General features: G+C 39.8%; 1 protein-coding gene across 1 annotated transcript in view; it reads left to right on the top strand.

The window, feature by feature from the left end:
- Window positions 1–22,729, top strand: part of STARD9 (StAR related lipid transfer domain containing 9) — a 122,943-nt gene extending 100,214 nt beyond the window's left edge. Inside the window, exons 24-34 of the mRNA XM_030033566.1 lie at window positions 651–11,876; window positions 12,693–12,890; window positions 13,676–13,859; window positions 15,177–15,323; window positions 15,965–16,070; window positions 16,680–16,822; window positions 17,472–17,536; window positions 17,625–17,830; window positions 18,253–18,332; window positions 18,743–18,901; window positions 19,974–22,729. Coding sequence (XP_029889426.1) covers window positions 651–11,876; window positions 12,693–12,890; window positions 13,676–13,859; window positions 15,177–15,323; window positions 15,965–16,070; window positions 16,680–16,822; window positions 17,472–17,536; window positions 17,625–17,830; window positions 18,253–18,332; window positions 18,743–18,901; window positions 19,974–20,075 — 12,616 coding nt within the window. The 3' untranslated portion in view covers window positions 20,076–22,729. The remainder of the gene's footprint in view (window positions 1–650; window positions 11,877–12,692; window positions 12,891–13,675; window positions 13,860–15,176; window positions 15,324–15,964; window positions 16,071–16,679; window positions 16,823–17,471; window positions 17,537–17,624; window positions 17,831–18,252; window positions 18,333–18,742; window positions 18,902–19,973) is intronic.
- Window positions 22,730–23,179: the final 450 nt, after the last annotated feature.

The following is a 23,179-nucleotide window of genomic DNA, read 5'->3' as shown; positions in this document are numbered from 1 at the left end:
GCACTGGTTTTTACATTCCTCTCTCAAGCCTTTCCGTACTTTTTACCTCTTTGTGAATGCTTTTCAGAACTGGCTTAACTCTTGTTCTTACCTTGTTCAAACTGTTGGTAAATACTAATTTCTGCATCATTTTATCTTGGTTAGGGTCAAACCCTTCCTTCAGAATATTTGTATCATTGAGGTGACTCTGGATTGGACTTTTAAGTTGGCCAGCCTTTCTCAAACTAAATACCTCTACGCAATGCTAAAAGGTTGGGGTGCTAGGGTGTCTATCACAGCATGGTCCTCAAGGCAGGAAATAGCTAAGTGGATTTCTGTGAGTTAGAACCATCCTTTATTTTTAACTAATGTTTGCAGCTACCTGAGCCTACAGAGACTAAATACCAAGCTATACCACATAGCATCGAGCTATTCCTTTGTGCTGCAGAACATATTTCAGGATATCTGGGGGACTGTATGGTTACTGACAGAAATTTTTTTTTTTTTTTTTTTTTTTTTTTTGTTCTCTGCTAGAATTTGCTTTTGAAAGGCATTAAGATTGTTGCTTCATGTGTCGTTATTCCTAACTACAAGACATTACTGATGTGGAAGTGTTGTTAAGTACATTATTCAAGCAATGATTGGGCTTTATTTCTTCTTTATTTCCACAGCTGTTTGTTGAAGAGGGAGACTGTCTCAAAGTTATCTACCTCACCAAATATTGATCAATGCAGTACAACAGGGAGGTTGTCATCTGTGGAATATCTTTACAGAAGAGGTAAAGACGTTTCTGGGAGTGATGACCTTAATGATGAAGAAGGAATCTCCTTTTCAGTCCAGAGGCAGCTAACTGAAAAACAAAGAACATCTTCATTTGGAAATAAAAAAGGAGCAGAAAAAGACTCTAATGATTCAGCTATCATGGCTTATATCGATAAAAATGATCAAAAGATTGAAAGGTTGGATGACAACCCAGGGCAAGCTGGATCTCAAAACCACACCTCTAAAGGCTCCTCTCCTGATCTTTTTAAGGACAAAGATGAGCCTGAAACCTTTATTACAGGGACAAGAATGACAAAAGCAAAGGTGCTAGGAGATTTAAGTCAGCCTGCAAGTAGCAATCTAGAACAAAATAGAGCTCAGGTATCCAATAAGAAGACTCGAATGGATATCAATGGAAAAGGCCACAGGTCTTCTCCAGAAAACTTTCCTAAGGAAATGAAGAAAACAGTGTATGGAAACCCACCATCAGTGCATCTAAACCAAGCAGCCAAGAACTCAGCCTTGCCAAGTCATGAGAAATCATCAGTGGAACAGCAAGAATTTCTGATGGTGGCAACATCAGTAGGAAATCTCACTAAGATGAACACACAGGCACCACTCTCTTACGTTGAAAAAAAGTGGCACAGTGCTGAGATGCTAAGTGCTGGAGTGTCCAAAACAGCCACAGATGTGCTGGGGAACTGGCAAGAGGATGATGAAAATGAGATTTCTGATACTGACAGTTCCTATTCTGTAGATTCTCTCTGCTGTGCTTATGCAAAAGCTTTCACAGAGAAACTGAAACAAGAAGATTTTGAGAGAAATAAATGTCCTGCCAATCCAGAAGATTCTGAGAGTGATGACAGTCAAATGTCACAAGACTCTCTGGTAGAAAAGGAAAATAAAGCCAAAAAGCAAAATAAAAGCCGATTTCACAAGTCAAAGGCCCACCATGAGCCAGCTAAGCTTTACAAAAGCAGAACTGACCACCATATTTCATCTTTGGTGACATCATACGCATCTCGTAGGAGACTGGGAAAGCCTGAAAGAAGTTTTTCTCTGGACAGCTTAGCTGATGGAGAAGAGATGCCAGCAGAAGATCCGGTAGAAGAATCCAAATCTGATTCATCTGATGAAGTGCCAGCAGAGATTTTTTGGAAGTTACAAACTCCTAGATCACCAACTATACAGACTGAGGAAGACCATGAGTCCAAGACCTGCGACAGAGATACAGAAGGGACAAATTATAATCTGAAGCTGAGCAGTTCCTTTTATTTGGACACTAAACCACAGCCTGCTTCCAGTAATGCTTGCAAGCGGTTGCTGAAGGAGACAAAAGTCTCCTCTGTAGAACAGGAAAGGTCTCTTGATGGAAGACTGTATTACCCAAGTGGAAATCCTTTGCTTACTACTGATGCTTGGTCTTCCTGTGACTCAAAGGTTGACATCAGCAGCCCCAGAATAACAGGACCTTCTTCCCATGAAAATTTGGAATTTCAAGAAGCTCAACCGTGCTCTTTGAGCAAACCAGAGCTTTGGCTGAAGAAAGATGATCTAAAGCAGTCAGCTGCTGAAGTTTCTTTTGTTTCTGGCTCTAAGCAGATACACAGTATTACTCATTTATCACATCGTATAAATGAAATAAACACAGTTTTCTCCTCTGACACATCAGAAGTACCTCTACCTGAAACAACAACAACTGCAAGCAGAGTTTCTGAGAGTGGATCGTTAAATAAGATTCTTAAGGGATGGACAAACTCTAATGAAAATTCCTCCTTGGAATCTCAAGATGTAACGTCCTCATTTGTTAGCTCAGTAGGACCAAGCTCCTCTTTTGTTCCTGTTTCAGCAAAGCATGATTATTATGAACATTCAAGGTCAAATCATCCTGAACAAGAACGACTGAATGAATTATCTACTTATAGGTCTACCACTGAATGCACACAAACATTCAGCTGTTTGGAAAGCACATCCACCACAGACTGCTTGTCACTGGTGTCTAGGAAAGAGGAGGATTCTCTCCCCACAACTCATCCAGAGCTGCCAAAAGGTCACAATTTGAAAAAAACACCTTTTATTTCTGTGTTGCCTACGCACATTTTGGAGCAGAGAAATGGCTGTGTAGATACAGCTTTAGAAGATGATTTCTTCAGAACTTTTGAAAAAGATGACCTCGATGATGACTACAGTGACTTGATGACAAAATCAAGAATGACAGATTCAGGCAGCGGAAGTGCATCTGCTGCTGAATCTGCTACAGGACTTGCTCATAATATGACCTCAAGACAGACATCTGCAGTAAAACAAGTCCAATTTGGAAACCACAGGCAGCTTTTTCCAAGAAGGGAAATACCAACGTGTTGTGATAAAGGTTTCTTTCTCAGTGACTTAACAAATAAGAACTGCTGTCTAGTAAGCAGTTACGAGCTTCAGACATTGGCTGGACAAAGAGCAGAGTCAGCTGTTACAGTAGGTCTCCTCAGATCTGGGGAGAGTAATTTGGAAACAATGCAAGAAACAGATTATGAACAAATACCTGCAGAAGAAGTAACAACAGAGGCAGATTTTTGCTCACAGAAGACAACATATCGATGTAACCCTTTAGTTGTTGCTCACAGTGCAAGTTATGACCAATCTGCGACACCAATAGAGATGTCTCAAAAAGAGATTATCTGTATGGAAACTAGCACAGATAGCTTGGCAGAGATTGCGCCAGAGGTGCCTTCATTCAAAGACAGTGAAGAATACAAACCAAAGGATGAAGACTTGTCTTCACTGAATCATTATGAATTCAAAAGCAAACCTGTTTCAAAAAATTATTCCCATGAATGCGCTCTAGCAGACAGTCGGGCAAGTTGCTTATCCCAACAAATTTCAGAAAATTCTACATTATGCATTGATAATATAAGAGAAGAAAGCAGTGAAAGCAAAGAGCACAATGTCTTGAATTCTCAGGCTGTAGTTCAGAAAGAATTTTCATCCAAATATGAAAGCTTAGTGGTAAATGAAGTAAGTTATCTAATAGTGAATGTAAATGGGAAAGACACTGAGTCCTTCCCTGCTGCTATTTGTGAGAGTACAAATGATTTTCTCCCAGAATCCAGTTCAAGCATATTTTACAAAGCTTCAACAAAAGCTAATCTTTTTCAAAGTGCATCTGAGACTGAAAATTATGATAAACTATTGGAGCATGCCACAATAGTGAAAGGAGATTGCGATGCTACATCTAATCTCGCTGTGGAAGTCAGTGCCACAGGAAGCTGTTCTGATGTACGTTCTGGCTGCCTTTGCACAACATGCTCTTCAAAAGCAATAGGGCAGAAAAACAGTACGCATAAGACGACTGACGTTTCTGTGGAATTTGATGCAACCATTCTCTTGGAAACAGAAACACAGAAAAAATCTTTACTTGAATCAAGAGAAGAGAAAGAAGCCTTTTTTGAAAGTGATTGCCTGGAGGATATCTTGCTTGTTGAAGATGATGTAGACTCAGAGTCGGGAAGAGTATTTGAATACAGCACAAATACATCAGCTACTGTTTCTCAAGAGGAGAGTCTGTATATAAATAAAGAATCCAAGTTTTTAAGAAACCCAGAATCCAATCTAGAAGAACCTATGGTTCCTTGTCAGAATACAAAAGGAAACACTGATGAAGAAATAACAAAATTAATCAATAGTGCAATCAACTTAGAAAAAAGTGCATTGGAAATTAAATCCAGACAGATTGAAAGTTTACCTGACTACCCAGTAGCCAAAGTCCAAAGCGTAACTGAAGACAGGAGTGGAGAGGATTTTAAAGGCATTAGTCTCTCTCAGAATCCAAAGAAACCTATTGATATTGTAGCTTGTGAAGTTCAGTGTGAGTTTTATACAAATCTGTGCCTGACACGTGAAAAGGTGGAGAAAGATGAACTGCAGGTAGCCAGCCCTGGGGTAGAACATACTCAGGAATCAAAAGCACTCATGCATTCTGGCAGCCGACTTGAAACAAGCAGCTTTTGCCAAAAAGAAAAAAGTGAGAAAATAGAAATAGGTGTTTATTCACCAGAGTTTTCTGCTGCTCCCAATAACACTCCTTCAGCTGTGTGTTCCCACACAACAGATACTACTCAGAATACTTCAGGCTTCCTTGATACTTGTGAGGGGCTTTTACAGATGAACAGGACAATAGAAAATGTGTTTAATACAGAGGACATAGCTGCAACGGTACTAATCACAAGTAAGCAAGGAAATATTTTAGCAAAACCTGAAAATGAAGGACAAGTAAATTCTAGCAATTTAATTGAACTTTGTGTACAAAACTATTTGCCCCAGGAAGACAAGGTTAATGAATGTGAAGTGACTGGGACTGAAGAACAAATTATCATGACAAACACTGAGGGGCTGATTATTACGAGGCAAGAAGTCATATGCACAGATGAAAATGTTTTATTTACTGAAGAGTCTCCAGCTCTGCATCAGATGTATTGTGACAGAGATGACAAAGAGGAAATTTTAAATCAGTTTAAGATCCCTGAAAGATACCTGACAGCTTCAGGACTAGAACAGAATATACTGTTAGATGATTCAAGATATCACGATCCTACTGAAATGAGTGAAGATGGTGGCTCAGTGGACTCTGTTACAGATACAAGAAAAGCAGTCATGAAGGATATCGATGCATGTGAATATTCAGTTGATGATAGTACAGGTATTGACCAATATAGACTTGAACAAGAATTTAAAAGCCTCCATATTAAAGAGGACAGCCATACATATATGAGTTGCTCTATGCGATATCCTGAGAATGGCACTTCAGAAAACTTGAATGTAGGTGGTGTTAGAAAAAGACCTGATATTTGTGAATTGGATCCAGCAGGCTCCAGAGTTGAGGAGGAGAAAGTGCATTTGATTAATCTAGTACAAATGGCCAAAACAGCCAAAGAAAAGGAGATGTTTGTAGAAAACACAGAGGAGGTAGAACTGATCATTTTACAAAACCTGAATGATCTATTCCCTGAAAACAAAGACAGCTGCCAAGTGACACATGATGACAGCAGATTAAATGAATTCTTAAGAGAAAGCCAGTGGGTGTCTACCAGCTTTTCTAGAAATAATGAAGATAGCAGCAAGCAACAAAATCCACCAGCAACACTGAAGTCTACTGAAAAAAACCAAAAAGTTTCACTTAAAGACTCCCCATGCCAGTCTGGAAATCACCTTTTATATCTTGGAGCAAGTGATGATTCCCATCTTGTTCAAGATGTTCCCACTGCATTGAAAGGACATACAAAATCATCTAACAATAGTGTTGGAACTGGAGCTGTTCTGCCTTACTATGAAACATTAATGGAGAGTGAGGTCTGTGTCGGTACGCCTGTTACAGTCAACAAAATGGGAGAAGAAAAATATCTTTCTGATAAAATGCAAAGTAAGAATGTAACTTTTCTGCAAACCAGGACCACACAGGACAGACAGGAGGAAGAATCCTTTGTGTTTAACAATGCACCTGATTACGCCGTGTCTGGGCAACCTGTCAATGAGAAGAGCTCTTCCGCTCCCTACAGCGCAGGCGGTCCTGAGTCTGAAACGGTTGTACTTCAGCAAGGGGCCAAAGGAAACTCATTTTCCTTGGAAAAATTAGATTCTTCTGAAGATATAATTCAGGATGTTAGCAACGCTCATGAAGAACACAGTTTATTAACCATTAAATCCACACTATCAGAAGACTGCCTTAATTCCATAGAAGATACAGCTCAAGAGGAAAAGGGTGCCATTGTGCCTGATTCATTGCTCTTGGATAATTCAGACCTGCTTTCTTCTTCAGAGAGAGAAGTGACGGAAGATATAGGGGACAGAAAAAGGCATTCTTTACTAGAAATCTCTTCGCAAAAAATGTTTCATGATATTAATACAACTCAGAAAGTACTTCACTCAGGGAGTTTATCACAGCATGATGAGAAGGAGAAATTTTTAAGCAGAAGCTATACTACAACAAACAGTAAAAATGAAAATGCAAAGTTTCCTGGTGTAGCTGGATATCAGCATGAGCCCAGAGAAAATCAGGGACATGGGACTTCTGAAGAGTGCTGCATAGACCAACTGGGCAGCACTGTTTCTGAGAATACTTCAACCCTTTCAGAAGGCCTGAACAAGTCTCCATGGGAAAATCCACATTATAGTACAGAGTTTCTAAATTATAATAGGAACTCAGGCACTTCTGAAAGTTCTCCTGGTCTCCTGAATCGTCCAGCATCACCTGCAGATGTTTTGATTGCCAGCAATGGAGACAAAGGTAAAAATGATGCTGTTCTCTCTGAAGAAACAAAATACTTTGAAAGTGAATCAACTGATTTAACTGTATCTGTAACTTTTCCTGATGCTTCTCAAAAAGGAGATGAAAGGAAAAATAGTTCTGCAGTTGCAGAGGCCACATATGCTCAGAATAATAAACTCTCTGAAAAAGTTGCAGAAACAGATCAAAAGGAGAAAATAATTCAAGGTTCTTTCCAGAATTGCAATGACATAAAAGAAAATAAAATTCCTGAGTACTCAGAACACTACAGTAACACTTCTAGTGTGACTGTACCAGAATCAGGCTCGCTTACTTTTCAGAGCCGAGGACAGACTGGCAGTAAAGAATCAAAGTCTCTTCCGTCCTACTTTGTAGAAGATCCTCCAACTGATACACCATTTCAAAGCTCCAAGAACTTCAGTGCTTTTGACACTTCTTGTTTACTTGATGACTCAAAATCTCTAATATTTAGTCAGCTTGAGGACTCGCTTCAAGACACTTTTTTGACTAAGCAGGTGTCCTCCAGTTCTGCAGATGTGTGCTCTGTAAAAGAAGGAGATTTTCTACAAGCATTTGCAAGTGTCAATCACCCATCCTTAACACCATTTTCAGAATCTTCTTTAACTGCAGATATAGGCCATGGTGAAACTGGCACATACAATATTTCACATACAAGTATATTGAAACATTCTCCATTTGCTGTTTTGCAAATACAAGACACTCAGTCTGATAAGGCCGTGGTATTCGATGAGCCGGTATGTGCTTCAGGAAGTATTTTACTTTCTCTTGCAAAAGAAAACAGGCATTGTCCAGTATCAGACACAGACTCTACTTCATATAAAAATTCTGCTGCAGATAGGGAACCTGTATATGGAAGTAAGTGTAAAATATTTGACAATGATATAAAAGTTGATCAGCACCACTGGGGTAAAGTTCCACCACAAGAAGTTTGCACAGAACACATAGAGAAAGTACTAAATGATAATTCTCTTTTATTACCATCGTTACCTTTTTGGGATACTGGAAGGGCAATTCTTGTTAAAGAGGGACAAAGCAGAAAACAACTTAACAGAAATGAGGAAGAACTGCATTCAAATACTGGGGCTGAACATTTTGCAGTGAAGACAGAGCAGAGAAAAACATTAAGTAGAGAACCTGTTGAAAAGCAAACTAATGTATCCTCAAATTTTGCAAATGAATTAGCAGGCTCAGAAGTTACACTGTTGGAAAATCTGTATCCAGGTGATGTTGATGTGGATCCTGAACACACCTGCAATTCATTTAGTCCAACATATCCCACATACAGCAGAAGCACTGATCCCAGACGACTATATCACACTGTCCTGGGTTTTGAAAAAAACCCTGCAGATCTGCAAGATAATTGTCAGTATGTGCCTGCAGGTGAACAGATAGAACAGCTGCCAGACAGAACAAATACAGATGGTAGAACAGAGATTTTACTTTGCAAAAATAATACAGGTTCAAGCGTTGATAGCCCTGCTGATGATGCTGATGCAGACAATTGTTCAACAACAGGAGACACTATAATGAGGAATAAGACTCTGAGATCAGAAAGACTGAAGTTTTCTGTAATGAATAATGAAAGTACCTCTGTAAAGTTTTTACCTGAAAACCATGATTTGCCTCCTCAAGAATCCAAATTGGTGCAGTTCAGGAGCAAAAGATCATATTCTACTACACAGAATACAAAGAGCTGTAAACAAAGTGAACAGAGACCTTATTTACAAAGTCACAGACTATCAGCCCCAGCTATTGCTGTCTTCTCTGATACAGAATATACTTTGGAATCTTCATCTAAGGCAGATCCTTTGTTATATTCTGCATCTAAATCACTACAAGATTTAAATATGAGTGTAGAGCCTCCATCACCAACTGAAGATGATCTTTATGGAATTGAAAGATTTTCAAAGCAGGAATCAAAGAACTTTCTACAGGTTAAATCTAAACCCAGATTTCAGCAAAGAATGGCACAAACTAAGAAGCTTGCAAACTGTGATCCCCCAAATTTACAAAATTTTGCAGCAAGAACCCAAAGCATCCAGTCTTTAAAAGACTGTACTAGTCAATCTCCGTCATCCTTACTGCACACAGCTCACAGTTCTGTGGGTGCAGAAGCAAATGTCCATTCAAAGACTAGTTCTGTAGCTCAGTGTAGTGAAGGGAAAGTTGAAGAAGCTGGATACCAGCCAGAAACAGATTTATTTTTGCCAGACAATAAAGATACAATGCATTTTAGTTCAAGTGATATCAACCCATATATTCATCCATGGCAAAAAGACAGATTGTGCAAGGTTGGCTGGAAACAGTATGTTTTTGGAAGTGCAAGTGATGTCTCTTGCAATCAAATTCCTTTAAACCTGGAAAATTGCAAAGTTATGAGATGTTCCAGTGTAGACAACGGATTGAATTCTCAAAATTCTCCTTTTCATTCTCATCTCAGTTCGTATGCTACAGCAAAAGTTTTATCGAGCACTTTAAGCAGCATTGAAGGTCTTCAAGGGTGGGACAATGTCAGACAAGGCTTTCAATCTGCATACTCAAATGACAGTACCAAGCAGTACAGCAACGTATCCAGTGAAACATTGAAAACTAATCCAGAAAATAACACTGCTGAATTTGAGAATCCTTCTGCACAACCTGGTAACTCTGCAGTGCAGGTTGATGAAATTGTACTATTATATCCTTCCGAGTCTGAAAGGTCTTCCAAAAAACTACCAGGGATTACACGCGAGCAGGGAACACAAACAGCAAATACAGGAAGGTATAAAAGGCAGAGAAGACATCAGAGAAGCTATACGGATGTTTCTGCAAGAAAGCAGGAAACAAACAGAGATTTATTTCAACAACCTTCTTCTTGGACAAGCATGCAGAACCTGTCCATGCATCTGTCGCAGCTTCTTCAGAACACTTCTGAGCTGTTGGGAAACCTCTCCCAACAGACTATTCTAGATAATGAGCAGAATGCCAAAATGAACCAAAGAGGAACTGAAGAGGCTGTAAAGGCTACTAGATCAGATAGCTACACTCAGACTACAGCAGATGTAGGCACTCAAACTGAGATTTTGGAAGAACCTCAAAGCAAACATGAAGAAAAACAACTGGAGACAAAAATGGAAAATGAATTGAGGGCAGCTCAGGCAGTAAATGTTGATTGGAAAGGAATAGGTGCAGATGCAGCCGGCAAGATTCCCAAAAGGAAAGAGGAAACACCCTTCCTTGAAGAAAGAACACAAGAACGAACAGGGATGAGAAATCTGGGCAATCCTGACTTCCATGACAGTCTTGACAGCATTTTGGAAGACTCCTTTATGCATCTGCCTCTCTTACCCAGAACGTCCACTCCTATCTTAGATTTTCAGAAAACATCATTAAATGCCCAGCAGAATGTTGCTTTTGCTAGCACCAGGGTTTCACCTGTCACATCATCTTCGCTGAGTTCAGGGCAAGATGGTTCTTCATGCACTGTAGTTAGCAGCCCTACTAATAGCACCTCTCAATCTCCAGCATCTTACGCTCAGGATAAAAAAAGTGTCAGTGAACTCGAGGTTCCAGCAGAAAGAAAATTTTGTTACAAAAACACCCTGCTAGTCGATAGGGCTTCTTCCCCTATTCTTACTCTTAGTGCTAGTCCCAGAAGCCAGACTGCTTTCAGCAAGTCCGTCTGCCCTATTAAGGAACCTCTTGGATATTCTGGTGATGTTTCAAGTCCCCTTCACAACCAGAGAAAGCAGAGAGCAGGTCCACAGCCCAGCATGCAACCTCATGTGGACAATTTTTCACAGACAGAAACCGACAGTGAATCTAGCGCTTCTAGAGAACGTAAGGCCATAAGAAAGAAATCTGGAAGTTCCTCCGATAAGAAAGCAGCCAAAGAGCTTTTAGGACAGGATAGTTCAAAAGACTTGGAACAACAGCATAGACTCATGGTTGACACCCACACTACCTTTTGTGCAAAACGACTGTATCACTCTAGCAGTATGTTGGAGGTGTCGGGCCACAGGGAAGTTTTAACAGGTGATCTCAGAGACTGCGGTCCACTGGCACGTTCACTTCGTTGTATGTATGTCACGAGGGGAGGAGGAGGAGGAGGTTCTTCAGCTGGAATTGGACATGAAAAATATGTTGGTAATTCTGATACTGCTTTGATTCATAACTACTCACCTCCAAATGCTGACTTACTTCTTAATCAAAAAATTAGTGCCACTTGTTCAAGGAAGACAAACGCTGGTGTGTCCTCAGAACCTCTGGTAGAAGCATCTTCTCTACAATTTCACGATTTCTTCTGGAAAAATGAAAACAGCTGCCCCCCCGCACTCTCTGAGGTGAGCGATGTGCAAACTTCCTTCCAAGATGACAATATAGATTCTGTCACTGAAAGTGAATGTGACACTGAAATTCCTCTCAATAAAAATACTACTTTTGCAAAGCCTTACAGGCCTCGGAGCTACAGTCTCCGTGACTTACCCATACACAATAAATTTAGCAACTGGTGTGGTGTTAAGGGCAGCCCTCCTCCTTCGTTACTCAGCTTGAGTGGCAGCGTGACTGATTTACAAAGTCAGGCAGAAAAGAAACCCAGAAGCACACAGTCAACAGAGGTGGAAGGGAAATCGCAGCTTTGTGACAGCAGGAGCAGAGAGATCGAGAGGCTTCAGAGAGAGCGCGCTCAGATCATGTCTGGCGTTCACCTGGACCTGCATCAGCATCCCCTCACTGTGGAACTGACTGAAGCAAAGCTCAACTACGGCATTGGCGAGACGGACGCCCTGCTGAGGGTCCTTCAGAGCGGAACTGCAGATGACCTGGCGGCGATTCCAGTGAAGCAGCAACTTTATGAAAGGTAAATCGCTTAAAGTAGTGTTGTGTTACGGATTCTGAACACACTTCATGTACGCTTCATGCAGCATAAATAACATTTAGTAACGAGCGCTTAATCACTTAGTCACACAGAGTGAACTATATGTGAAGAGATATAGTATTAAGCTTATTTTATATACAGTTAAGAAATGCATTTAAGACAAAATTTTGGGGTTACCTCAAGAAAATAGGGAAAAGCGTAAGATTCGGTGTAATTCAAATCCAGTGTCACCCCACTCCTAAAACTTCTAGCAGCTGTGAGAGTGATCATGTGTACCTGGTGATCATGGGAATATATTTCATTGATTTATTGCAATGTAAAAATAATTGATACATCCTATTTATGGGAATATCTCATGTATGCTTCTGTGAATAAATGCTGCTGTATGAATACACAAAACCAAATTTTAAAACCCCATAAATATACGAAATAAATTATGAAAAAATCAAGAGCCTAGATTCTTGCGATTGGATTATAGAACTCAATTCAGGAAGCTGTTGTAACTAAAAAAATTCAGTAGCTACATTAGTCTCTGTCCTCAATTTGCCTCTCGGCCATTACAAGCAGTATCCAAGTCCCTCTTATGCATTTCCTACTGTCATAAAAGCAGTGAAGTTTTAGAATTTCTGCATCATCTGTCAGCATGTGGCCAAACGGGTGTTTGCAAGGGGAGTGTATGGTATCAGATTCCTATAAATTTTACATTACGAAGCTACCTAATATTTAAGTGTTTTAAAAAATCAGAAAATGGAACTTTGCAGGGTGCATTTTGTCGCTCTAATCGTGTTTCCCTGACAGACACATGAGGACTATTGAAACTCTGAGGAAGGAAAGAGAAAAAAGGCTGCAAAGATACCAAAGAAGCCAAAGTCTGAGTCCTCAAAAGCATTTGAGTCTGTTGCAGACGCTGGATGCAAGTCAGAGGGATCTAGATCTCCCCAGCAGACGCCGAGAATATCTGCAACAACTGAGAAGAGATGTGGTGGAAAATACCAGGTAGGGCATTAGAAACCTCTCTTTTGGCCTGATGTACATTAACAGTGTTCACAATGGCTGCACATTAATGGTTCTTACATCTGAGACTTCTGTGGCAGAAGAATTCTTCTCAATGCAGAAGTGTTCACCTTTGGGATAGAAAGTGCTTTCAGGAAAAAAAATGTGCCAGATTTTAAAAAACATTCATTAAAATCTTTTGTCTAGTTTATTTCAGTCCTTAACAAGTATCTAAATTATTTTATATGTACGATGTATGGGGACAGCCAAGTATTCAGTCTTGACTCATTGTAGACCAATCTGTCTTCCTCAGTAACTTAAAAGCCACATGAAATAGTTAAGTTTCATGTTAAATATCAAAAAAGTTCTGCAACCCTTCACCATTTAGAACTTGAGTTTCTCATCCCCCACCATATCCCCTAAATGACTTTCACTTCCTTTGCAGTAGGTCAGGAGACAGTTATTTTCCCAACACAATTATTTTGCGTGTGATATGCCAAAGAGGTAACCTTAGATCATATGGAGAGCTGACTTAGAAACCAGTGCAATCTCTGGAGCAATCTCAGTGATAAACCGGGCTTGCAATCTGAATAATTTTCCCAGGTTAATGTCCATGCAGCCTTTACTGAGCAAAGAGAAACTTTTTGGAGGCTAATGTGGTGGGGTTTAATTGCTTTTCTGGCAAATTTTCCTGTTGTGTGTTGAAAGATGATTTTCTCCTGGTATTTTGTTAGGTGACTCTTAAGTGTGAAACTTATGTGTTTTCCCCCACTTACCTATCCTTACAGAGTTCAAGAACCAAAAAGAAGCAGCATTCAGCATCCTTCAGACATTGAACTGTTGCTCCAAGACTACCAGCGGGCACGAGAGGAAACCAAAACTGAAATTGCACGAGCTAGGGACAAACTTCGGGAGAGAGCTGAGCAAGAAAAAAGGCGTATACGGGAACAAATATTTTCTCAGTTACAGAAGGTGAGCATTACAGAGGAAACCGTTATGCATTATTCACATCAATGCATTTTTTAAAAGAAATTTTTCCATGGCTAAGTAACTCTCCTGTTTGATACACGTCAGCGTAAAAAAAACCAAAGAATTAAATGCAAATTTGTGCTTAAAAAAAAATTTCAGTAATACTGAACTGATACTGTTGGTGCTTCTGAACTACATCTTCCTGAAGCCACGTTTTATGTACAAGAAGCTCCTAATGCTTTCTCATTGGATTGAGTTTACACAGCCATTCTGTGGGGTATCTGCCTAGTCTATGGAAGAGTTTTGCATATTTCAGTATGTACTTAACCACAAAGGTCTTTTTTGTTGGTGGTGGTTTTTGGTTTCTCTTTTTAGATTGTCTTCTGCGTATTTGTCCCATACTTTTGGTTTTTTCTTCTGCACTTTGTTACCCATCTTGCACAGTTCAAGCGTGTGCATTTTTCTCCCAGATGCAAGGATGATACGTCCTTAGGATGTGTCTGTTCTGCCCAGTTCTGACTATACTTTTATACAATAACTTTTCCACTGCCTGACAACGCAGCTTCGATCATAGCTGCAGACCTCCTCTCCTTATACATGTGTATCTAGTGCGAAATGTGGTGAACACTCATTTCATTGCTCTGCACCCTTTAAGGCACCTCGAATTTAGGCATCTCCACTGGGTGACTGGATCTTACCACATCTGCTGCCATATTTTTCTTGTGAAATGTAGATGTACTTCACCTGAGTTGGAAAACCAAACTTAAAACTGCTCTTGAAAGTATAAATAATCTTGAAGTTCTCAGTATTTTCTTATGTAATTTTTATTTCATCTTCTGGGCTGGCATTGAGTAGTTACATTGCTTAAAGTAAAATCTTCAGTCTTTAACAACTACATTTGACCAGCAAGTTAAGTCGGGCTACTCAAGATGTAGGCAAAGAGCAACAAACGGGACTGGAAAGAGATCTTTTTTTTAAACTTCTTTTTCCCCTTAAAAACATCCTAGCATTGGTTTGATAGCCTGGACTCTCGTATGTGAAGAGCAACACAGCAGAAGCTGCATTTTCCCTGACTGCCACGTTTTACAGGGCGATTCGCTCTATGGCTTATATAATCTCAGTTTTTCAAACGAACCTGCTTATTTAATGCTTTCTGTATGGCAACAGCTTTTGTCCTGTCAACACGCCTTGAAGGAAACTGGGCTTCTTTAAATTATTCCTCTTTCATCTTTCAGTGCTGTTATCAATGATTTGACTAGCTGTTGTACAAGGTAAGTTTCGTGTGTTTGTTTGTTTGTAATACTGTGATACCTATTACAGGAAGAAGCAAGGCTGAAGACTCTTGCAAGTACAAGCACTTTGTGTACAGACTCCAGCCTCAGCCTCTCATCTGGCCCCACATCTGGTTACAACAGCAGTAATACTGCTACGTATACTGCAAGTAACCTCAGCAGCCAGGAAGGACAGGTGAGAAACAACTGGTCTGTGAGACCAATGTCTCCTGACGCTTCAACAACAGCAGAGAAATAACGTAGGAACAAAAACCTTTTCTGAGATGGTTCGTGTTCTGTCACAGCTATCAAGCAGGACAAGTTTGTGTCACGAGAACACAGAGGGGTGGCATGGGGTAGAAGAAGCATTACCATGTAATTGCAAAGGACGGTGACACTTTTCTGAGTGGTTTGTGGGGTTTTTTTAAACTCGTAGATAAAAAACAGATAGTGTTACTATTGTCAGTAATGCCACTATCTGCCAAATATTTTAGAAACAGGCCTTTTCTTGTGATAAACCAGAATCTGATATTCTCAGTGTGCCTCCCTCAATGATGCATACATTGACTTAAGAGTTTGTGTGTGTGAACATGAACTTTCCTGAAGTTACTTTTTCGAGTATGTACCTGCGTTAGCTCCTCACACTTGGTTTGCTAAATTTCCCGAGTCAAGGTATCGTTTCATAACCAGGGGAAAGGCACAGGAGTTACCTTAGATAAAGAGAAGCTTCCAACCTTCTAAGGCAGATTAGCTACAAATATTCCACTTGTTATGTAACATAATTTATTTTTTCCAGTTCACACCAAAAGCTCCCACTTCTGCTCTTTCTTAAATCAGGTTTCCTCTGGAAGTGTTTTGCTTTCAAGAGATACACGAGGTCGTTCAGCTGTTAGAAATAGTCAGCTTTATGCGTTAGAGCAACTACAGAAGGATTCAACATTTGGTAAGTAAAACATATGTCTGCTTATGTTTGAGTTGTATCCCAAAGCCTAATGACATTTGTCATTTATGCAAATCAAAATCTAATTTGATTCTAGGTATTTTGAGGAAGTCCCTACCATTATATGACTTCAGAAAAATACTGTCAACCAGTAGCGAGAGCTTGCTTAGAATTTTTTGAAAAAGTAAATGGTGATTTGGTGCCTCTGAAGTTGGTCTTTTGATGTGGTAACATCAAAGTACAGCGTTCTGAGAGGATATGAGCATAATGCTTTGAATGAACCAAGGAAGCATGGGGGGCTAAAGCTGCAATGACTATAGGATTGTACGTGCAAGTTCTTACTTTTATCCTCAGGACTGACGTTGCCTATTCTTTAGGTTATTTTATTAGCTTATATGTGGTAATGACGGTTAAACTTGAGTATTGCAAGATGTAACTGCAGTGTAGTTACCAATACACAGATTGTCTAGACAAGGGATGTTAGCAGTCCTTCACCAGGATCAGGTGGACTGGGTGCTCCAATGGAGGGTTTAAGTCCCTACAACTGCAGAATAGCAGTGGGTTTCCTTTTTATTTTTTTTTATTCCCCTATGGCTTTTTTGTTTCCTGCAGAAGCCAGCAGAATTCAGCCACCCCTTCCTTCTAGTAGCATCAGCTGTAGGTTCACTCATGGATTAACTATTTCTGTCAGCTCCTCTTCAACAAAAGGATACCAGGATTTATCCAAACATATCTTGGCTAATGCTACCACTGAGGTAAGTGAAGAAGCACAGTTTTCACTTATTCCTATACCTCCTACTGGAAGTTGTAGCAAAAACGGGTGGGAGAAGCCTTCTTGTTGTAGGCTGCCAATTTTTCAGTTACCTATTTGTCTGTTAGAGAGAGACACGCTGAGCAATTTTAAATGGCAGGGGAAAGTGAGCCGGGCTGCAGCAGTGACTGTTGCATGTTAGCTGTAAGGTTTGAGTGAAGCTGGTGAAACTGCTGAACACCTTCAGTGTCCAAGAATTCCTACAGCACAGGTTTTACATATCTGTGTATGACAAGATGTGAGTGTGTAGTTAGAAAGCATGCCAACTTCTTATTTCAGATCAGGTAGAATCGCTTCAACATCATTTGGAGATACACGCTCCCGCCATCTTCCATTTTCTCACAATAGTTTAGGCTACTGTACAGGCTTTTATATATATTTATATATGTACACTCCTTCAGCAGAGAATATGACAGGCAAGTCTGGCTGTTAATACTCGCTAAGGATTACTAGCACTGTAAAACTATTTGTGGTAAAGCCAGCTTAGTAGTTTTGAGTAGAAGACAGTGTAGTGTAGCAGCATGTAAAAGCTGAACACACTTTATAGTTTATACAACTTTCTCTTACCTGTACATTTGTCATTGTTTTCTAAGGTAATGGCAGCATGCTCTCATAACCTGAGGAATCTCTACACATGCCAAGCAGCAGCTGGTTGGAAGTAAGTTTATGGCAGGTCATTATAATGGGAGGCCTTTTTATGTACTTGGCCCTCTTGTGTGCTAATACCTTTCATTTGTCTTTGACAGATATCAATGTACAGAAAAAGAGGTGCTGGTTTACTACAAAGTGTTCCCTTCAGCAACAAGGCACGGGTTTCTGGGAGCAGGAGTGATAGAGAGGCCTCTTCCCTACGTGTGGGGACTAGTGAGAGATCCTGGCAAAAGGCATCTGTACGACAGAACTATCAACACAGCTCGAATACACAAGAAGGTAACCAGCCATATTCAGCTGGGTGAGTATCAACACAAATGACTGGCCACCATTATCATTTTGTACTTTCTCAGCTCAGGTTGTCAGCCAGGAAGAAATTTAGAGGCATCTTATTTCATTTCTTCAGGTTTGAATAAACAATTTCATTATTTAATATGGGAACTTCACTTTTGCAAGACTTTTCCAAAGTAAGGATCATATGAAACACATCTCACTGCAGAAGTACAGCTAGAGACAGTGGTTTGAAAGTCAAAATTAATTTTAAGTGGCTTGAAAAAGCATCTTAATGACTCATTATAGCATCTTAACTAGAGTTTTGCTCTTAGGCAACAAGAAGTCAAAATAAAATATTCATGTGGATTTAAGGGCTGGGAGAAAATTGTGATAAGTTAAAGTTGTCAAAGTCTAATTCCCCTTTTTTTGTTTTTGGGTGTTTTTCCACAGTATATTTAGTGACCGATACCTCTCTCTGTTACCTAAAGCAACCCCGGGATTTCTGCTGCATTACTGTAGAAGCCAAAGAGGTAAAGTGAACATTCTCTCTGAAGCACAGAGGAGTAATTGTTCTGAACTCATGGTTCAAGGACAAAAGAGAGAAGTAAGGAAAGTCCAGGCTCATATTTCCAGAAGTGACCAGTGTAAGAGGAAGAACAGCCACGCTGACACGACAGAAGTCAATTATGTATAAAACCCTCTTGTGAATGACAGTTGTCAACCAAGTCCCATTAGGCAGTAACACAAGGGTTACACAGTATATTCTGGTTACAAACACGCAAGATTATGACAAAAAAAATTACTTAATAAATAACATAAGAAATAGTTTCTTATTAAAAGACCTTTTTAAGTAATATGAGAAATATGCCTCATAGCAAACAAAGAAAACATTACTGTATGCATAAACATTTTTTCAAGTTGTCGTCTTTACGCTTTGCAGGAGAACTTGTCTGTCTTGGCTATTCAGTCTGTCTATGACGCATCCATGCCTCACCCTTGTAAAGAAGTGGTGAGAGGGGAGATTTTGCCAAGTGCTTGGATACTGGAACCTGATGTAGTGAACGGAAGAGATATCACCAGAGTTATTTACATGGCACAGGTAAGATTTTGCTCTATGTCCAACAGTGAATGCAAAAAGCCATTACACATAATAACAACACTTAAGAGCCGGTAAGTAACAAAAACTATAATCCTTAGGCTGTGCTCTGTGGCATTTACAAAGTGACCATAGAGGTCACCTCCACTTCACACTGTTATCTAGCATGATGTACAGTAATGCAGAGAGAATCTTACTAGGACTGTGCTTAAGCGCATGATCCCAAGTTTTTCCAGCATCTAAAGCTGCTCCCTTGGATACCAAGACTCTTCTGTAAAGGTTTATTAGCAATTTTAGTATATGTTGTGTTTTCACGTGGTGAGCTTGTTTGCATTTTCACCTTGCTGTGGACACAGGAAGTCCACCCCAGGTTATACTATTTTCAAAATGCATGGAAATAGGTGTTGTTAAGTCTTTTGTATCTGTTAAGCGTGAAGAATTAATGACTTCAGTCAGTCAGAAAGAGAAGTCAAGATTAGGATTCCAGTTAAGAACAAGAAAATCCTGCCATCCATTTATTACAGTCTCATCTGAAAAGAGGGTCTCTTTGAGACAGTGGTACCAAATACTTAAAAATGTCCAGAAGAGAATACCATAATGTGTATAATTTATTTTAAAGTGCTCATCTGAGAGCTAAATGGCATTAGTCTTTTCAACTTATTATATAAAATAAAAATATTATCTTTAAATTATAGGAATTACTATGTGCATTTTACAGTGCATATGCGTAATGTATATGCATTTTAAAATTTTATATGCATTTTATATTGCACGTTAGTATCTGCGTGTACATTTTCAGTAACACTGTATCTGTCTCAAGTAGTGTTTAAGCTTAAATTCAAAAGCAGTGTGGGTCATACCTGCTGAAAGTAACTTCAAATAGCAATGCTTTGAATGTCTATGGACTATTGGGGAGGAAAAGATACAAACCGCACAGTAATGATAGCATTTGGGAGTAAACTACTTCTGTGCTTAACACCTACTTGCAACGTCAGAGCTATTCCAGGCTGGGTAAGTGTTTTGTTCAAAACCAGGTACAAACCCCAACATGCAGCCTTTCTTCTAATTCCTGCAGGTGGATCTTGGTGCCCCGGCTATCCCCGCGAGGCTCCTGAGCTCCATTGCTAAGCGACAGCCTCTGGTGATTGCTCGACTGGCACACTTTCTTGCTAGTTAGTGTTTGGGTACAAAACTGGACACTTAACAGCAGCTGAAAGTTCAGAGAGAGACACAAGCATCTGAAAGGGTAATGTAAAATGCTGGCTCCTAAGACAGTCACAATCAAGCCTCACTTGAGGAGCCTAACTGCTAATGTTGGACTATACAAAAGTATAGTTAGAAAAAAGGATCATTTATTTTAGCCAACACTGCTCAGAAGAAACCCAGCAAGTTTTATGGGGATCCTGTCCTCCTGGAGACAGCTGTGGAAAACCTCCGTGGACCAAGAGGAAGGTGTGCTGGCTCTATAAAGAGCAGAGGAAGAGACTTTGCTTTACAATAGCCAGCATCTTACATGCAGAAGTGTATTATTTAATTTCTGTTTCCAAGGAGCTTCAAAGATCAACTTCTTTCAAAAAGTTTAGGCAGCAGTGAGAAAAAGGCAATGGAAGCAGTGAAATGCACCACAAACGGAACAGTACACGTATGGCTTGAGACCTTTTACAAGCTCTTGAGTAGAGTTGCAAAGCCACTTTCTAATGGTGAGATAAGTATCAAAGGCAGAATTCCTAACAGTGTAGATAAATCATTTAACTTAGCTAGCTGGCTATACTTCCCCTTGAGAAGGGAAGTTAAAACAGCACGATATCCACTAGTCATCCTACACCCTGGATAGATTTTCCTCATGTAATTGGCTGACTACTTGCAGCCAGTATAAGGTATATCAGATTGCCACTACACTATGCAGCATTAGTGGAAACCACCACACCTCAGGACACAGTTTTACTGCACTGCAGAATTAGGTGCTTTGAAATAAAGAAACCAAACTGACAGCTGTAAACAGTGACACTTTGTCATTAATAGGGAGTAGTACTGAGTAATCAGCTTGTTTCTAGAATTTAAATCCTGCAAATAAGAGTAGCTCCAGCATTTTTCCACAGTGGCTTTTCCCATCAGCCCTCCTACACTTTTACCCAAATGCATTAAGAGTTGAAAATCTAGCCTGGTCATAGGCTTGTCACGCCTCTTTGTTCATAACCTGACCAGCTGTCTCACTGCAGCGAATACAGACTCTTCCCATTCAATTACCTCATAGTATTTCTGTTGAACTTAGTCCATCCTCCTGTCAGGCTTTACATGTTTGTTCGACACACTCCCTAGTTCAGTCACACATTCCTAAAATTAAACAAAAACACAACCAACTCAAATATCTGAATAACATCATTTAGGTCTTCAGCACAACAGTAAAGAATCACTTTAGATACCTTATCTAAGCAATAAAAGCTGCTACGATATGCTTTCTTCAGCTCAAAAAAGCCCACATTGTTCAAGAAGCTGTTGCACTTTAAATTTGTCAAGTGAGAGATGTGTGTTCAAGCATCCACCTTACCAGAGTCAGCATCTGCTACTTTATATACACTTTCAGTAAAAGATGCATTTTCCCAGCATACGTGATGTTAGCTGCACTTCCCACCTTTGAGTTCAAGAGCCAAGATCTACTTTTACTATGTCTTTGCACAGGTGTAATTTTGGCTCTCAGCTTCTATGTTACTTCCTGTTATTAAGTTTTAAAATAAAAAATAATATTTAAGAAAAGAGCAGGTTTGAGACATACCAGCCCAAGGCTTTTTTTCCACCCCCTAAACTATACCAGGTAGGATAACAAAACTTCTCACTTACTTACAAATTTGCTTCATTTTATCTTTAGAGGGTCATGGTTACAATCTTAACACTAATATATATTACCGTTCTCTTTCTTTTGGTGAGGCTCAGCCTTTTCTTAAAAGCCTGCCAAACTGAGTCATAGCACGGTTCACTCACATCACGCATCTTCCATAGCCCCTCAAGGGAAATGGGGCAGCCCATCACAAAGTTGTCTGCAACCGAGCGAAAAGACAGATTTGCAACCTGTCATACAGTCCCCACCTTTTGGTGGAAACCAAGAAAGGAAGAGTGAACAAGGTAGTACACCAAAGCCCTAGAAAAAAAAAGAGCAGAAACGGCAGCACGGTGCATTGGCTTTGTCCTCAGTGCTGCTTCCATGGATTTCCAGAGGAGGTAGGGGAGGTCTTGATACAATCCACAAAAGATTTGCTCAGTGCTTCACTTTTTTTCCCTTTTATTTTGGACATGGCACTAGTGATAAAGCAGTTTTTGTAGGAAAAACATCTAGGGGGACTCCTGTTGATCAATGATGCCAGTGCCTATGAAGGATAATGTCTTATTGTACAGTGCATCAGATGTTTATTTTTATATATGCATAAGATTTTTTTCTACGTTTACAAATTAAGTTATTTATATATGCTTGTTTTGAAGCGTTTTATATGCTATCAAAGCTAAGTTTTATTTTTATCGGTATTGAATTAATGTACTTTTTTTTTTTAATACAACCTTCAATTGATACTAAAAAGCCTATTTATATGGATGTTTTCTTTTGCAAATGTAACATTTTATGGTACCTGTTAATGTACGGCATTGGTTTGTTTGGAAGGAAGAAATAAAAACCCAGCAGATACCTAATTTGTTAATCTACAACGGGCAAAATCCAACTTCCTGTAAGTTACTGCTGAGCAGTAGATGATCAAACCAATTGTATTGTACCACCTACTGTTGCATCTCTGCTCTTAATCAAGATTGCTATTTTCATATCCACAATAAATGGTATTTTCTACAGAAGAAAATGTGCCCCACGTTATTTTGCTCCAGCTAAGATACCCATCTATAGAACTATGCTGGGTGGAGAAATAACAAAGGCAAGCTTATGATAAAGGATATAGGTCTCCTGCTTACCTGATGAGGAATGTGCATGGAACATGAATTTGCGGCACAAGTTCAAGCAGCCAGTCACTGCTTAAATTTGGTTTCTGTGACACAGTACCTTGTCCAAGCAAAGGGCTTTTTTTGTTTTCTTTTGAAACGAGGTACTGACTGAAGCTTCTTCCTGAGTCCAGTGACACAACTCCTCTGACCTGCACATCCAGAAGAAAGTTAATATAATGCCATTTTTCCTCATTTTCTTCTAAGAGTTGTGAGTTTGCAGTAGGAAAGACTGACAGAAGGCAGGCTACACACTCTGACCTAGCTTGCCATGAGCTCTCTTCTCCCTCCTGCTCTCCTCCTTGC

The sequence above is a fragment of the Aquila chrysaetos genome, chromosome 2 (genome assembly GCF_900496995.4).
Source record: "Aquila chrysaetos chrysaetos chromosome 2, bAquChr1.4, whole genome shotgun sequence".
Lineage (NCBI taxonomy): Eukaryota > Metazoa > Chordata > Aves > Accipitriformes > Accipitridae > Aquila > Aquila chrysaetos.
This window is presented reverse-complemented; position numbering and strand designations above follow the sequence as displayed.